At 43.0% G+C, this 18849-nt stretch overlaps 2 protein-coding genes across 17 annotated transcripts in view; one reads left to right on the top strand and one right to left on the bottom strand.

Moving 5' to 3' along the window:
• LOC143764254 (uncharacterized) overlaps positions 1-18849 on the top strand; it is a 201317-nt gene that overhangs the window by 59483 nt on the left and 122985 nt on the right. The window lies entirely within an intron of this gene.
• Positions 9320-18849, bottom strand: part of CASZ1 (castor zinc finger 1) — a 274404-nt gene continuing 264874 nt past the window's right edge. For 3 of the 5 annotated variants that reach the window (XM_077249665.1, XM_077249666.1, XM_077249664.1), the window contains one exon: positions 9320-13454. In XM_077249665.1, coding sequence (XP_077105780.1) covers positions 12352-13454 — 1103 coding nt within the window. In that variant the 3' untranslated portion in view covers positions 9320-12351. The remainder of the gene's footprint in view (positions 13455-18849) is intronic. The other 2 variants (XM_077249667.1, XM_077249668.1) reach the window with 2 other exon arrangements.

The raw sequence follows: 18849 nt of genomic DNA on the forward strand, positions 1-18849 counted from the left end.
TTAGCCGGATGGCATTTTTTAACATAGTGAGTACGTGAGTCTCCCAGATAACTGTTATTGCAGGCACTGGTTAATGCGTGTTTATGGAATTGATGCCAAGCTTGCACTGAAAGAAATAGGAAAGTACAATTTCGATTATTAAAGAGGCATTCCCACACAACCCATCTTGTATTAATACATATATTATTAATTTTCTTGTAAGCTGTGTATCAGTTATCCAAATTGCATTGTTTGTAATAAATCTCTCTCCCAAATAGTTTCCATTGGTAGTGTCCCTGTGTAGTTCTGTTGCAGGATGAGCATGCACAGATGTGATCCCTTTAATATATGCAGGCAGCAGCAGTTACAGCTCATGCGCACTAGTTACGGTCTGTAAGTACAAGGTGGGTACTTGCATTAAAGCTGCAATACAGCAAAGAACACCATATGTGGAAACAACACTAAATACTTTACCTGCAGCGCTGCTTCTCCGCCGTGTGTCCATTGCTATAGCACTGCTAAGAGGATACCATCCTGTGCACAATGAATAAAGACAGCAAGATGTTACTGAGGAATTTACTTGCAGCACTGCTTCCTTGTAACGTGTGACTGTGGTGCCACTAAGGACATGATTCGGAGCCCTGTGCTTCACATATCCCACCGATGAGTAAAGACTGCACAACTAACTAGCAGCTCTGTTTGCAGCTGTTGTGTCCTTAGCTGTAACTTATTGCTAAGATGATACAAACTTGTCTAACCTGGTTTACACACATTCCTCAAAAAAATGAAAAATGAGAAACTGAATGGAGAGACTAAAAGTAATTAGAGGCACTAGGGGGTGACACTGGATCACAGAAGGCTCCTAGGATAGGTAGTTTTTCCACCTTAGAATGGGGGCATGTGATACTTTCCAGGACTGACTATTTCAGGCTCCTGTCAGTGAAATGATATCGGAGCTGCAGGGGGTCAGATAAAAAAGAGCTACCGATGAGGTGACAAGGAGAAACCACATAGAATGTTTCTAACACTTTATTGACGATGTTGGAATTTCAGGAAACCCCTTTTAAAGGGAGGGTGCCGTGATTTTAGTTTTTGTATTAATAATTATTGATTATATAATCAATTATTTTTAATACAAAAGTAAATGTACTACTTTCATACTTTTTTATTTATTCACTTTTACTTTTACCACTGGAGGCCGCCATTTTCATTAGTGTGGGTGTAAGTGTCTGGGCACGACACTTGCACACCTCACTTACGGCAGCTATGGGCATAGGAGCCAACAGTCGGGCTCCGACCGCATCTCTTTCATTGAGGCCGCTCCTCCTGCCTCTCAGCTGTGACTTGGGCACGCCCACTGAGCTGCTACGTCACAGCTGTGAGAGGAGATCGCGGCCATTTTGTTTATTTTCCTCTGTCTTCGCACACACAGCTCAGTGCGTGCGATGGCAGGAGCTGCCAGGGAGATGCTGCTGCTGGGAAACGAGGGTCCGAGGTAAGTATCTGCAGCGAGGAACTGTGATTGCAGCCTGTACTTCGTATTACGTTACAGGCTGCAATCACTACTCACTGCTGACCTGTTCAGAGCACAGCAGGGAGATCGTCACACTGCTCTGCCCTGAACAGGATTCAGCACTTCCTGGGAGAGGACTGAAGGTACAGTAAGTACAGGGGTTTTTTTTTTCTTATACATCTACCACTGCTACCTGCCCCTATATACCACTGCTACCAGCCCCTATATACCACCTACCACTGCTACCTGCCTCTATATATACCACCTACCACTGCTACCTGCCCCTATATACCACTGCTGCCTGCCCCAATATACCACCTACCACTGCTACCTGCCTATATATACCACTGTTACCTGCCCCTATATACCACTTACCACTGCTACCTGCCCCTATATACCACTGCTGCCTGCCCCAATATACCACCTACCACTGCTGCCTGCCTCTGTATACCACTGCTGCCTGCCTCTGTATACCACTGCTGCCTGCCTCTGTATACCACTGCTGCCTGCCTCTGTATACCACTGCTGCCTGCCTCTGTATACCACTGCTGCCTGCCTCTGTATACCACTGCTGCCTGCCTCTGTATACCACTGCTGCCTGCCTCTGTATACCACTGCTGCCTGCCTCTGTATACCACCTACCACTGCTGCCTGCCTCTGTATACCACTGCTGCCTGCCTCTGTATACCACCTACCACTGCTGCCTGCCTCTGTATACCACTGCTGCCTGCCTCTGTATACCACCTACCACTGCTGCCTGCCTCTGTATACCACTGCTGCCTGCCTCTGTATACCACTGCTGCCTGCCTCTGTATACCACTGCTACCTGCCTCTATATACCACCCTACCACTGCTACCTGCCTCTATATACCAAAATCTGCCTCTATATAACCACTGCTACCTGCCTCTATATACACCTACCACTGCTACCTCTGTCCTGTGTAGCTAATCTAATCTAGTCCTGTGTAGCTAATCTAGTCCTGTGTAGCTAATCTAGTCCTGTGTAGCTAATCTAGTCCTGTGTAGCTAATCTAGTCCTGTGTAGCTAATCTAGTCCTGTGTAGCTAATCTAGTCCTGTGTAGCTAATCCTGTCCTGTGTACTGTGTCCTCAGCAGTCGGTATCACACAGGACAGGATTAGATACACGGCTCAGCAGTCGGTATCACACAGGACAGGATTAGATACACGGCTCAGCAGTCGGTATCAGGACAGGATTAGATACACGGCTCAGCAGTAAGTATCTAATCCTCTCCTATGCACTCCTCTCCCCCCTGCGTGTCTTTCCCCATTGTGGTTTATTATTTTTGTTGTGGGAGGTGAGGGAGTCGAGGATTATGCATTCGATATGGCTTAACCCTTTCGCGACATGCGCCGTACATGTACTGCGCATGTCGGGTCCCCTGCTTTGACGTGCGCTCCGGCGGTGAGCGCACATCAAAGTCGCGACATGTCAGCTGTTTTGTACAGCTGACATGTGCGAGCAATAGCGGCGGGTGAAATCGCTATTCACCCGCCGCTATTAACCTGTTAAATGCCGCTGTCAAATGCAGACAGCGGCATTTAACTACCGCATCCGGCCGGGCGGCCGGAAATGACGTAATCGCCGACCCCCGTCACATGATCGGGGGTCGGCGATGCATCAGGAGGGTAACCATAGAGGTCCTTGAGACCTCTATGGTTACTGATGCCGGCCTGCTGTGAGCGCCCCCCTGTGGTCGGCGCTCACAGCACACCTGCATTTCTGCTGCATAGCAGCGATCTGATGATTGCTGTTATGTAGCAGAGCCGATCGGGCTGTGCCTGCTTCTAGCCTCCCTTGGAGGCTATTGAAGCATGGCAAAAGTGAAAAAAAAGTTTTTAAAAATGTGAAAAAAAATAAAAGTTTAAATCACCCCCCTTTCGCCCCATCCTAAATAAAACAATAAAAAAAAAAAAAACCTACACATATTTGGTATCGCCGCGTTCAGAATCGCCCGATCTATCAATTAAAAAAAAGCATTAACCTGATCGCTAAACAGCGTAGCGAGAAAAAAATCCGAAACGCCAGAATTACGTTTTTTTGGTCGCCGCGACATTGCGTTAAAATGCAATAACGGGCGATCAAAAGAACGCATCTGTGCCGAAATAGTATCATTAAAAACATCAGCTCGGCACGCAAAAAATAAGCCCTCACCCGACCCCAGATCACGAAAATTGGAGACGCTACGGGTATCGGAAAATGGCACTTTTTTTTTTTTTTTTAAGCAAAGTTTGGAATTTTTTTTCACCACTTAGGTAAAAAATAACCTTGACATGTTAGGTGTCTATGAACTCGTAATGACCTAGAGAATCATAATGGCAGGTTAGTTTTAGCATTTAGTGAACCTAGCAAAAAAGCCAAACAAAAAACAAGTGTGGGATTGCACTTTTTTGCAATTTCACCGCACTTGGAATTTTTTTCCCGTTTTCTAGTACACGACATGGTAAAACCAATGATGTCGTTCAAAAGTACAACTCGTTCCGCAAAAAATAAGCCCTCACATGGCCATATTGACGGAAAAATAAAAAAGTTATGGCTCTGGGAAGGAGGGGAGCGAAAAACGAAAACACAAAAATGAAAAAGGGCCGCGGCATGAAGGGGTTAAAAAAGATTAATAAAGGACTTTATTCTGGCCGAGTCTTTATTTACAATACAAGTATAGGATTAGTAATGGATACGTGTCTCATAGACGCCTCTCCATTAGTAAGCCGTGGGCTTGATGTCACCGGACAATATGAAGGTGACATTAACCCCACAAATATGAACCCCACTTGCTACCGCTACAGGGCAAGTGGAAATTGCCAGGCAAAGCGCCAGAAAAGGCGCATGTAAAAGGCGGCTGAGAGCTGATGTTTTTAGCCTAGGGGGGACAATATCCATGGCCCCTTCCTAGGCTATTAATGTCAGCCCGCAGCTGTCTGCATAGTATTATTTGATGATTATTAATTATAGGGGGCCCCACGTCTTTTTTTGGGGGGTGTCCCCCATTTTAATAGCCAGTAAAGGCTAAGTATACAGTTGGGAGCGTGTGAGTGTGAGCACACCCTCCCCCCCATAGACCAGTACACAGCTCTCCTGAAATACTCTTTGCTCCTGTCACCCTGCTCCTACCACCATACGTCTCTGTGACCTCCCTAGAGCAGCACAATACCATATGGATCACGTATAATGCCGCTATATATATTTATCACATAGTACTCCATAAAGACCACACATTATGCCGAGATATTATAATATATATATAATATCACACATTATGCCGCCAAGTATTGTGTGATCTATGTGACGGTATTATATGTGATCTATATGGCGGTATTATGTTTGATCAGTGTTGTGGAATGATGTAAAAACTATATGACGGTGGTATATGAGAACTATATTGTGGGATTATGTGTGATCTATGTGGCAGTACTAGGTGAGAATTATATGGCAGTGTTATGTGTGATCTATATGGTGGTATGTGAGAACTGTATGACAGTATTGTGTGATCTATTTGATAGTATTGTGTGATCTATATGGCGATATTATGTGAGAACACTATGGCAGTATTATCTTCAGAAAGCGGACCCATTCTATGGTCGTTCTGGCTGAGCACCTGCACGCGGGTCTGGGGTAATAGAGGGGGCAGCATGACCTCCAGTTAGGTGCAGTCAGGGCTGGTGAGGCAGCTGAAGAGAGGGGTCTCATTTTTATCGTTACTATATGGCTACATTTCCTTCCCAGCGTCACCCTAGACTGCGCCTGTCGTCTCACTTTCACACATCGCCAGGACAGGATGGAGAAGACAGGATCTGAGGAGGGGAATGGGGTCTTTGCATGCAATGTCTGGATCAGAACAGGTCATCAATCCGCAGAAATGTTTCCTGGATTTCTGTGGAGCAGACGGTCCATCCATGTGTATAAAAGACAGCGCTCTATGTACAATCCCTGGCTGCTCCGCGCATGGTGCCCCCCCATAGACCAGCACACTGCTCTCCTGAAATACTCTGTGCTGCTGTCACCCTGCTCTTTCCACCACATATCTCCCAGAATCCTTGCTGCCTGCCATCCTCGATGACTGTCTACTTGTCAGTATAAGGCTGCCGTCACACAATCAGTATTTGGTCAGTATTTTACATCAGTATTTGTAAGCCAAAACCAGGAGTGGGAGATAAATACAAACGTGGTGCATATGTTTCTGTTATACTTTTCCTCTAATTGTTCCACTCCTGGTTTTGGCTTACAATACTGAGGTAAAATACTGACCAAATACTGATAGTGTGACGGCAGCCTTACTCTGCAGTCACCAACAAAATGGCTGCTCACTGGGTTCCTGAATATCATCCTCTCTTATCCCTTAGCAAACACCCAGAAGGGGAGGAGAGGAGACATCACACACGTCAGCAGACTCCGCCCATAATTACTGCAGTGCTGTAATGTGAGCTATTTGTACACTAGGTTTTTCTGAAATTTCATCAGCTGCTCCCCCTAGTGTTTAAAAGTGGAAATTCCAAAACTTTTCAAATTATTTTTCAAATTTTACTAAATATTACAATCCAGCCATGGCCGATGCTGCAATAGCATCGGCCATGGCTGGAGACCCCGATCTGGCCCCCCCACCGACTGACGGCGGCGATCTGCAGCCGCCGTCAGTGTTCCGTACCCCTCCGTCCTGTCCTAAGCGACTTCCTCTCCCCTCCGACCCTCCCCTCCACTCCCCGCTGTCTGATCCCACCCCCCCATACTTAACTAGTCCCAGTGTCCCTCCCGGTGTCCTCGGTCTTCTCGCATTGGCGCCGCCATCTTGGAAAATGGTGGGCGCATGCGCAGTATGCCCGCCGAATTTGCTGGCCGACAGATTCGTTCCCTGTACATTTTGATCGCTGTGATATCACAGCGATCAAAATAAAAAAAATAGTAAATAAACCCCCACCTTTATCACCCCCATAGGTAGGGACAATAATAAAATACAGAAAATATATTTATTTTTGTTTTTCTATTAGGGTTAGGGTTAGGGTGGCACTTAGGGTTAGGGTTGCACTTGGGGATAGGGTTGCACTTGGGGATAGGGTTGCACTTGGGGATAGGGTTGCACTTGGGGATAGGGTTGCACTTGGGGATAGGGTTGCACTCGGGGATAGGGTTGCACTCGGGGATAGGGTTGCACTTGGGGATAGGGTTAGAATTAGGGTTAGAATTAGGGCTAGGGTTGGAATTAGGGTTAGAATTAGGCTATGTGCACATGGTGCGGATTTGGCTGCGGATCCGCAGTGGATTGGTCGCTGCGGATTCGTAGCAGTTTTCCATCACGTTTACAGTACCACGTAATCCTATGGAAAACCAAATCCGCTGTGCCCATGGTGCGGAGAATACAGCGCGGAAACGCTGCGTTGTATTTTCCGCAGCATGTCAATTCTTTGTGCGGATTCCGCAGCGTTTTACACCTGCTCCATAATAGGAATCCGCAGGTGAAATCCACACAAAAAACACTGGAAATCCGCGGCAAATGGGTGTGTTGGGGTTAGTGTTGGAGTTAGAATTGAGGGGTTTCCACTGTTTAGGCACATCAGGGGGTCTCCAAACGCGACATGGCGCCACCATTGATTCCAGCCAATCTTGCGTTGAAAAAGTCAAATGGTGCTCTCTCCCTTCCGAGCCCCGACGTTTGCCCAAACAGTGGTTTACCCCCACATATGGGGTACCAGCGTACTCAGGAGAAACTGGACAACAACTTTTGGAGTCCAATTTCTCCTGTAACCCTTGGGAAAATAAAAAATGCTAAAAAATTATTTTTGAGGAAAGAAAAATTATTTTTTATTTTCACAGCTCTGCGTTATAAACTTCTGTGAAGCACTTGGGGGTTCAAAGTGCTCACCACACATCTAGATAAGTTCCTTTGGGGGTCTAGTTTCCAAAATGGGGTCACTTGTGGGGGAGCTCCAATGTTTAGGCACACAGGGTCTCTCCAAACGCGACATGGTGTTCGCTAATGATTGGAGCTAATTTTCCATTCAAAAAGACAAATGGCGTGCCTTCCCTTCCGAGCCCTGCCGTGCGCCTAAACAGTGGTTTACCCCCACATATGGGGTATCAGCGTACTCAGGACAAACTGGACAACAACATTTGGGGTCCAATTTCTCCTGTTACCCTTGGGAAAATAAAAAATTCTGGGCTAAAAAATCATTTTTGAGGAAAGAAAAATTATTTTTTATTTTCACGGCTCTGCGTTATAAACTTCTGTAAAATATTTAGAATTAAGAGTCCTCAGTGGTTGATACCTTTTAATGGCTAACTGAAAAGATGGTAACAAATTGCAAGCTTTCGAGACTACATACGTCTCTTCATCAGGCAAAGACTAAAACAAATTCTGAAGAATCACATATTTATGCACAACATAGTATAGAGAAAAAAAAAAAGAGGGGAAAAAAACCATGGATAAGCCAGGTGACATGAAGCAGAATTACCATGGGTGATAAACAGTTACGTCCATAAATATTGGGCCAATTCTTAGATAAGGATTGTTTTATTGTCCTATGATTAGGGTCTCTGTTGTGATGACCCCACATGGTCTGATGGGCAAGTTCCTTAGTTAATGTACTTTTCTATCTACTGGCTAACACGGTACCAAGATATATTTCTTTCCTGTATCAAACTTCTGTAAAGCACCTGGGGGTTTAAAGTGCTCACTATGCATCTAGATAAGTTCCTTGGGGGGTCTAGTATCCAAAATGGGGTCACTTGTGGGGGATCTCCAAAGTTTAGGCACACAGGGGCTCTCCAAACACGACATGGTGATTTATGATTTATTCACATTGCGGGGCTGGGATTCACAGGCAGGGCGGCCGCGCAGGCGCAGTCAGCTGGACTGCATATGAGGAAAGACGGCCAGCGCTCACTGCGCCTGCACCAGGCAGGGGATAAGAGCGCAGGCTACTTTTGAAAACAGTGGTGAGGAGGCGGCTCCCGGCGCCAAGAAGATGTGAGTGACAGCTGTGTGCTGTCTGAATTAGGGGGGAAACGCCGGCCTACTTGACTGAGGACCAGGTATTTGGGACAAATTATAAAACTGATTATTTCTCTAGTTACAGCACCCAGACCTAAAAGAGCCACCTTGTCAGAATGCAGCATTACTGCTGCACAAGGTGGCTCTTTTAGTTTGAAATGACTGGGGGGGGGGGGGGGGGTGACAGGTTCCCTTTAAGCACACAGGGGCTCTCCAAACGCGACATGGTGTCCGCTAAAGATTGGTGCCAATTTTTCATTCAAAAAGTCAAATGGCGCTCCTTCCCTTCCGAGCCCTGCCGTGCGCCCAAACAGTGGTTCCCCCCCATATATGAGGTATTGGCGTACTCAGGACAAATTGGACAACAACTTTCGTGGTCCAGTTTCTCCTTTTATCCTTGGGAAAATAAAAAAAATTGTTGCTAAAAGATCATTTTTGTGACTAAAAAGTTAAATGTTCATTTTTTCCTTCCATGTTGCTTCTGCTGCTGTGAAACACCTGAAGAGTTAATAAACTTATTGAATGTGGTTTTGAGCACCTTGAGGGGTGCAGTTTTTAGAATGGTGTCACTTTTGGGTATTTTCAGCCATATAGAACCCTCAAACTGACTTCAAATGTGAGGTGGTCCCTAAAAAAAAATGGTTAAATTTTGTTGTAAAAATTAGAAATCAAATTTTAACCCTTATAACTTCCTATCAAAAAAAAATTTGGTTTCCAAAATTGTGCTGATGTAAAGTAGACATGTGGGAAATGTTATTTATTAACTATTTTGTGTCACATAACTCTGGTTTAACAGAATAAAAATTCAAAATGTGAAAATTGCGAAATTTTCCCAATTTTTTCCAAATTTCCGTTTTTTTCACAAATAAACGCAGAAATTATCGACCTAAATTTACCACTAACATGAAGCCCAATATGTCACGAAAAAACAATCTCAGAACCGCTAGGATCCGTTGAAGCGTTCCTGAGTTATTACCTCATAAAGAGACACTGGTCAGAATTGCATCTCAACTTCCATTTAATGGCTACGCCGGGAGTTCTTCCTCCTGTCCTATATATTGAACTGAGGCGATTGATGGTGGATTTCCTAAAATAATTTGCATAAAGACAACTGACACAAATGGTCTATTTTTTTTTTCCAGTTTTTATTGAGTGAAAATGTCAAACCTTGCATCAGTCATGCAAAAAAAAAAAAATCAAATAAATAAACACATATATTAAATTTCTAACAGCACTAAATTCAAGTGGAAAAATATTCAGTTCTTATCAATGCGGGAAAGTCCAATTCAAGTATTTAGAAGAACTCATTCTTACCTGGCTTATTAATAATAATAATGTTACAGTATATATCTGTATGTAATACATATATAACATATATCTATCACATACCCCATTATATACAAATGTACACATGCTTATACCTATATCAATATACACATAAAGTATCCAGATATAGATAGTAAACTGTCATTAGCCAGGGTGACCTTAGTTTTGCTTCCACAGAAAAAAAAAATACATAAAATTTTGCAGATGATTTGGAGATGGCTTATGTCCTACTGTGCAATATCAGGTTAACGAAAATCTTTAACCTGATCTTTCATCAATTTAATATTTTTTATTCATTTTATTCCCCTTTTCTTTTTTTACTACATTGAGTACAATTATTTTTGTGGGGAGATGTATTTGGATTCTAGAAATTTTAGTGTCCTTAGTAGTTTTTGTATGGACAGAAAGTCTCCATTTTATTCTATCCCTGATGATTTTGTAGGTCCAAGTGATGTTTACACGCAAAACGAAACATTTCAGATACACTGGGTTATTTATTTTTCCTGTCCTCACTGTATCTGAAAAAAAAGGATCTCAGCTACAAAGTACAAATAGTATGTTTTCATACTATTAACCTTGACTTTGAGATGTTGATGTTTGAACAACACAGTGGGGGTCAACTCAGCTGCAGAAAGTCGAGAGGCGCTAATTTCCCAAAACTCATCTCACAGATAATTACAATAATAATAATATTAAAAAAAATGTAATGGGAGGAGCACACAACTGATTGAGGGAGAAACCAATAAAATTAAATATTTAACTACAAACTTATATTAAAGATCTGAAGATTACAATCCTCCATATCATCCAAAAATTATTTAGGTTTTTTTTTTTTTTTTTATAAAATTCAAGTTAAAAGTCGGAATCACGCTTTTCAGTGCTAAAGTGAAGTCAAACTTCGAGAAATCAGAAGCTTTTTTTTTTAAAAAAAAAAAAAAGAAAAAGGCATTCGAGCAGGTTCTGGGAGCTGATGTCTGACATCTGATGATGGTAAGACACTCCACCAGCCACCATATGCAAGCTTACTTTAATTTTTTTTTTTTACTTTTTGTTCTATATATAACCTTTACAGAAAAAAATACTGTACAACTTTTTCATTTATTTATTTTTTTTTAATCAGCATGAATATGTTGCTCCAACACCGCTTGTTGCAAACACTTTGAGGCGTTCCCCACCTAATCTTTTTACAGTCTACTTTTAGGGGTGAATACAAATAATTATTAAAGGATTCAATTCGGTGGTTAGGGCCTGTATCACCTGTCTCTTAGAGAGAGAAGGCCTTTAGTGTTTTCAATACAATGCATGTATAATTGCATCTTGCTGATTCACAGAACACACAATCTTGATCAGAGATTCACCTCATCAATTCAACACTTTTGTACTGCATCCTTTCCCATACAACTTTGTTGAATCTGGATAAAGGGCCTAAAACACCTGACCTAGTGACAGATACAGGGAAGCAGAGTGTTTTATTAAGTGCAAAGACATTTTTATTTTTAATTCAAAACAATCCATCTGCACTTGCCCTAATGAATGAGTTTATTTACTGAATAGTTTCCTACCTGAGAGAGAGGGGACATCCTGTGCTTGGTCAGTGGTGTATTCTCTAACCCTCAATGTGACTGCTCAAAACAGTTTTCTATCAAGGTCACTGGTCTTGCTGTCAGAGGGTGCTACAATTGAGCTGTGGCCCTTGCTGGCCCCTGAGCAGTGATACGGAGCTGTCTCCAGGATGTGCTACAGGAATCCTTCCTTCTTTGATGTAATTTTCCACACACTAATATTTCCAATCTTTTTCACAAGCAGTAACAGCATGTCCTATTGGGTAGAAGGCCTCCTCTACAGATGTGAGGTTCTCCTGGCTGTTCTTGTAAGAAAAGTCTCATTATTATTATTATACCAAAAAATGCCAAAATAAATAAATAAACTATAGCAATTGGTGCAGAGGAAAGTTTTCTATATAAATATTTATAAAATAAAACAAATAGCTTCCTGGGAACAGCCCAGAGAGAAACTGGAAGAACAGGAGAGAGAGCCTCGTCACAGGGCGCCCGATAATGCTAGTCAATAAATACCCACCAACCCAGCCCATCTGACCTCCTCCCTTGCCATAACTATATCGGAACTTCCCCTATTTTAGGAAAAGGAGTAAAAGTACTTCTCTCCCTCCACCCGCCTCTTACCCATCCATGAATGATGTAATACAAGGACTTCATATCTCAAGGAGTCAAATTTGATGTCCTTTGTCCTACTGCTCTCAAGCACCAGTGTGAGTGGATCTTAACGGAGGAGGCCAGAATAGCAGAAATGCCCCCTTGAGTCCTATGTAACTGATGACTTGGTTGAGTCCAATGTTGCAGAAGCTGCTTTTATTAAGGTTCCTATTCCTTCACTTGTTCTTTGAGTCTTTTTTTTTTTTTTTCTTTTAAAACTTTTTTTTTCCTTTTTTGGCAGAAGGGGTTATGGGTGAAGAGAGTAGAGTAAAGCCCTCAAAGGGGGGTACTTTATAAAACATTCAGTTCTAAGTGAAGTTAGATGGATGTTTGGAGGTTCATTGGAGTTTTGGAGGTATCACAGTGGTTTGTGGAATCCCCAGCACTTTCTTTATCTTTCCGTGATAAACATTCACCATCGGGCAAGGAATCATCAGAATCTGTGTTCAGATCTTCCTCATCATCTTCATTAATTTCTTCATCCTCCTCTTCATCATCCTCGTCTTCCTCATCCTGAGACATGTCATCATCAACATCCCCACAAGTGGTCATCTGAGTGTTACCCCTATGTAGACTCTCAGCACCATCCTGTGGTTTCTTGCTAAGGTCGAGGGAGTCATTTAGGCCCACCCCTGCAGCATTTTGCAGGAACAGAAGAGAGTTGTGAGTGTCTGTGCTCAAGTTTAGGGAGCTGTCCAAATTCACTGCTTGATTTTGGAGGTCATAGTCAGCACTACATTGGGTTGACCCCTCTGGCCCAGGAGACACTGAAGGTAGTTCCCCCCTTTCCTGTTTCTCATGCTTACGCTTGTGTGAGTCCATTTGAGACATTCCCACCACAGTGTGCTTGCAGCTGGGATAAGTGCAATGAAAGTGTGAGCACTTTAACTTGTACTTGCATTCAGGCACCTCGCAGTCAACGCTGGAACTAAATTGACAGAAGCCTGCCGCAGTGATGACATCCTGCTTTCCATGGTGCTTACGGTGAGCGGTCACTTTCGTGCTGTCGGTACAGCGGAACCCACAACGCAAGCAGTGAAAATGTGTGCTATTGCCAGAGAACTGGCAGTCAGGGAAGTTGCAGCTAAGGGAGGATTTGAAACGCTTAAAATCATCAAGAACGAGGTTGTCCACTCGGTCGTGGTGCTGTGCATGCTTATACATGTGGGTTCGTCCACAGAACTTGTAACCACAGTTTTCTCTGGTGCAGTGGTAGTGAGTGACCTTCAGGGAAAACTGGCACGCTGTATCCTTACAATCTTCATACAGGTCGTAACGTCTGAATCCTTCCAACATCATCCCTTCATCCAGCATTTTGCGTGATGAAGCCGTCTTCCGCCTCTTGCCAAAAGGAGACATATCCTCAATGATCCAGAATCTCTTTTTGGCTCCAGAAGCAGTTGGCATAGTGATGGTGTTTCCTGCAGGGAAAAATATCCACCATTGTGATATTACGTATAAAGGGAGAGCACATGTAGCATTGTAGATTTTACATATTATTGTTACTTTGGATGGTTATATGAGGTATAGGATACAGACGTGTTAAACATTTTGCTTAATTACTAGTATCCCTTTTACTAGCACTAACTGCAATCAAACACTTGCAACATCAACATGAAAGACTTGTGAAATTAGCAATAGTATAAAAGGTATGTGGAAACATCTGAAGGTTTAAGGTGTATTACAGTGGAAAGACTTTTATGGTAAAGCCATATGCTAGTGGGTGCTGGCTCTGCTGTTCGTCATACTGCTATACAGAAGCTGAGGTCAGGGCAGCAGTGACAAGACACTTCCCTGTGACCATACCCCCCTGCTGCCCAACTTATGCATTGATTTGCATGTAACACCATGAGCATATATTTGCTTAACTCTTGGCCAAAAATGTAATTGCGTTTCAGCAATTACTATGTTAGCATAATATTTTACGGTATGCACAAAGACCATATTTTTTGCTTAGTTTTGCTCTCTGGGGCAGATACATCCTATTAATCATTTTCTAATGTGCGCCATGTTTGTGGTTGTAATATTGTAAATCTGAATGTCAGGAAAGATGTTTATTAAACCAGCTGCAGCCCCAAGGCCTGGAAATGTATCCTACCTCCACTGATGATTTACATATGCAGGTACAGCCTCTAAAGGGTGGAAATAACTAGTCATATAAAAATCATATCAACCTGAAGGCATTTTACAACATTGTCCATGTTTTGACATGGATATATCAAAGAAATGGCTGGAAATGTACTATGGAGTAAGTAGCTATAAGCTCACATTGTGCCACATTACATAAGCACTTTCAAACGGAATCTGTCAGCAGGTTTTTGATATGTAATCTGAAGACAGCATGAGCTAGGAGTTAAAACACTGAATTCAGCAATGTATAACTTATGTAGTGTGCTATTGTTTACTTATAATGAAGGTTTTATCACTTGGACATTATCAGTGCTGTGACTGGCTGTGGTGAGTCCTGCAGTCAATCAGTAGCAACATTATGTGGATCCAATGGAGGACATTAGAAAGACTGACAGGGATCCAATAGGTGAATAGCCATTATTTTTATACCACCCTGGGCCTGATTTCAATATAGAAATTAGTATTGGACTCATTTAAAGAGAAACATTGATCACTGCTCCAAAAAATTGAGTGAAATGGCTTTGGAAAAAAAAAATCTCTGAGCTTCCTTGATTCTGCCTCTTTTTTCTGTTTTGTGCTGCGTCGCTCCATTGCAGAGATATTCACATTTGTTGCTTTTGGAGCGCAGTAAGTGAAATTTCTGATAGTACAGTCATGGCCAAAATTGTTGAGAATGACACCAAAATTATATTTTCACATGATCTGCTGCCCTCTGGTTTTTATTAGTGTTTGTCTGATGTTTATATCACATACAGAAATATACCGTATATACTCGAGTATAAGCCGACCCGAGTATAAGCCGACCCCCCTAATTTTGCCACAAAAAACTGGGAAAACTTATTGACTCGAGTATAAGCCTAGGGTGGAAAATGCAGCAGCTACCGGTGAATGTCAAAAATAAAAATAGATGCTCCATACCATTCATTATTGCCCCATAGATGCTCCATATAAAGCTGTGCCATATATAATGCTCCATACCATTGATTATTGCCCCATATATTATCCATATATAGCTGTGCCATATAGAATGCTCTGCACCGTTCATTATGGCCCCATAGATGCTCCATATAAAGCTGTGCCACATATACAATGCTCTGCACCGTTCATTATGGCCCTATAGATGCTCCATATAAAGCTGTGCCATATATGCTCTGCACTGTTCATTATGGCCCCATAGATGCTCCTTATAAAGCTGTGCCATATATGCTCTGCACCGTTCAGTTTGGCCCCATAGATGCTCATTATAAAGCTGTTCCCTATATGTTCTGCACCATTCAGTTTGGCCCCATAGATGCTCCTTATATAGCTGTGCCCTATATGCTCTGCAGCGTTCATTATGGCCCCATAGATGCTCATTATAAAGCTGTGCCCTATATGCTCTGCAGCGTTCATTATGGCCCCATAGATGCTCCTTATAAAGCTGTGCCCTATATGCTCTGCACCGTTTAGTTTGGCACCATAGATGCTCCATATAAAGCTGTGCCCTATATGCTCTGCACCGTTCAGTTTGGCCCCATAGATGCTCATTATAAATCTGTTCCCTATATGCTCTGCACCGTTCATTATGGCCCCATAGATGCTCCTTATAAAGCTGTGCCATATATGCTCTGCACCGTTCAGTTTGGCCCCATAGATGCTCATTATAAATCTGTTCCCTATATGCTCTGCACCGTTCATTATGGCCCCATAGATGCTCCTTATAAAGCTGTGCCATATATGCTCTGCACCGTTCAGTTTGGCCCCATAGATGCTCCTTATAAAGCTGTGCCATATATGCTCTGCACCGTTCAGTTTGGCCCCATAGATGCTCCTTATAAAGCTGTGCCATATATGCTCTGCACCGTTCATTATGGCCCCATAGATGCTCCTTATAAAGCTGTGCCATATATGCTCTGCACCGTTCAGTTTGGCCCCATAGATGCTCCTTAAAAAGCTGTGCCATATATGCTCTGCAGCGTTCATTATGGCCCCATAGATGCTCCTTATAAAGCTGTGCCATATATGCTCTGCACCGTTCATTATGGCCCCATAGATGCTCCTTATAAAGCTGTGCCATATATGCTCTGCACCGTTCAGTTTGGCCCCATAGATGCTCCTTATAAAGCTGTGCCATATATGCTCTGCACCGTTCATTATGGCCCCATAGATGCTCCTTATAAAGCTGTGCCCTATATGCTCTGCACCGTTCAGTTTGCCCCCATAGATACTCCTTGTATAGCTGTGCCCTATATGCTCTGCAGCGTTCAGTTTGGCCCCATAGATGCTCCTTAAAAAGCTGTGCCATATACAGGTCCTTCTCAAAAAATTAGCATATAGTGTTAAATTTCATTATTTACCATAATGTAATGATTACAATTAAACTTTCATATATTATAGATTCATTATCCACCAACTGAAATTTGTCAGGTCTTTTATTGTTTTAATACTGATGATTTTGGCATACAACTCCTGAAAACCCAAAAAACCTGTCTCAATAAATTAGCATATCAAGAAAAGGTTCTCTAAACGACCTATTACCCTAATCTTCTGAATCAACTAATTAACTCTAAACACATGCAAAAGATACCTGAGGCTTTTAAAAACTCCCTGCCTGGTTCATTACTCAAAACCCCCATCATGGGTAAGACTAGCGACCTGACAGATGTCAAGAAGGCCATCATTGACACCCTCAAGCAAGAGGGTAAGACCCAGAAAGAAATTTCTCAACAAATAGGCTGTTCCCAGAGTGCTGTATCAAGGCACCTCAATGGTAAGTCTGTTGGAAGGAAACAATGTGGCAGAAAACGCTGTACAACGAGAAGAGGTGACCGGACCCTGAGGAAGATTGTGGACTGAGTCTGGTGTGGAAACATCCAGAGCCACCGTGCACAGGCGTGTGCAGGAAATGGGCTACAGGTGCCGCATTCCCCAGGTAAAGCCACTTTTGAACCATAAACAGCGGCAGAATCGCCTGACCTGGGCTACAGAGAAGCAGCAATGGACTGTTGCTAAGTGGTCCCAAGTACTTTTTTCTGATGAAAGCAAATTTTGCATGTCATTCGGAAATCAAGGTGCCAGAGTCTGGAGGAAGACTGGGGAGAAGGAAATGCCAAAATGCCTGAAGTCCAGTGTCAAGTACCCACAGTCAGTGATGGTGTGGGGTGCCATGTCAGCTGCTGGTGTTGGTCCACTGTGTTTCATCAAGGGCAGGGTCAATGCAGCTAGCTATCAGGAGATTTTGGAGCACTTCATGCTTCCATCGGCTGAAATGCTTTATGGAGATGAAGATTTCATTTTTCAGCACGACCTGGCACCTGCTCACAGTGCCAAAACCACTGGTAAATGGTTTACTGACCATGGTATTACTGTGCTCAATTGGCCTGCCAACTCTCCTGACCTGAACCCCATAGAGAATCTGTGGGATATTGTGAAGAGAAAGTTGAGAGACGCAAGACCCAACACTCTGGATGAGCTTAAGGCCGCTATTGAAGCATCCTGGGCCTCCATAACATCTCAGCAGTGTCACAGGCTGATTGCCTCCATGCCACGCCGCATTGAAGCAGTCATTTCTGCCAAAGGATTCCCGACCAAGTATTGAATGCATAACTGAACATTATTATTTGATAGTTTTTTTGTTATTAAAAAACACTTTTATTTGATTGGCCGGTTGAAATATGCTAATTTATTGAGACAGGTTTTTTGGGTTATCAGGAGTTGTATGCCAAAATCATCAGTATTAAAACAATAAAAGACCTGACAAATTTCAGTTGGTGGCTAATGAATCTATAATATATGAAAGTTTAATTGTAATCATTACATTATGGTAAATAATGAAATTTAACACTATATGCTAATTTTTTGAGAAGGACCTGTATGCTCTGCACTGTTCATTATGGCCCCATAGATGCTCCTTATAAAGCTGTGCCATATATGCTCTGCACCGTTCAGTTTGGCCCCATAGATGCTCATTATAAAGCTGTTCCCTATATGTTCTGCACCATTCAGTTTGGCCCCATAGATGCTCCTTATATAGCTGTGCCCTATATGCTCTGCAGCGTTCATTATGGCCCCATAGATGCTCATTATAAAGCTGTGCCCTATATGCTCTGCAGCGTTCATTATGGCCCCATAGATGCTCCTTATAAAGCTGTGCCCTATATGCTCTGCACCGTTCAGTTTGGCACCATAGATGCTCCATATAAAGCTGTGCCCTATATGCTCTGCACCGTTTAGTTTGGCCCCATAGATGCTCCATATAAAGCTGTGCCCTATATGCTCTGCACCGTTCAGTTTGGCCCCATAGATGCTCATTATAAATCTGTTCCCTATATGCTCTGCACCGTTCATTATGGCCCCATAGATGCTCCTTATAAAGCTGTGCCATATATGCTCTGCACCGTTCAGTTTGGCCCCATAGATGCTCCTTATAAAGCTGTGCCATATATGCTCTGCACCGTTCAGTTTGGCCCCATAGATGCTCCTTATAAAGCTGTGCCATATATGCTCTGCACCGTTCATTATGGCCCCATAGATGCTCCTTATAAAGCTGTGCCATATATGCTCTGCACCGTTCAGTTTGGCCCCATAGATGCTCCTTAAAAAGCTGTGCCATGTATGCTCTGCAGCGTTCATTATGGCCCCATAGATGCTCCTTATAAAGCTGTGCCATATATGCTCTGCACCGTTCATTATGGCCCCATAGATGCT

The sequence above is a fragment of the Ranitomeya variabilis genome, chromosome 4 (assembly GCF_051348905.1).
Source record: "Ranitomeya variabilis isolate aRanVar5 chromosome 4, aRanVar5.hap1, whole genome shotgun sequence".
NCBI lineage: Eukaryota > Metazoa > Chordata > Amphibia > Anura > Dendrobatidae > Ranitomeya > Ranitomeya variabilis.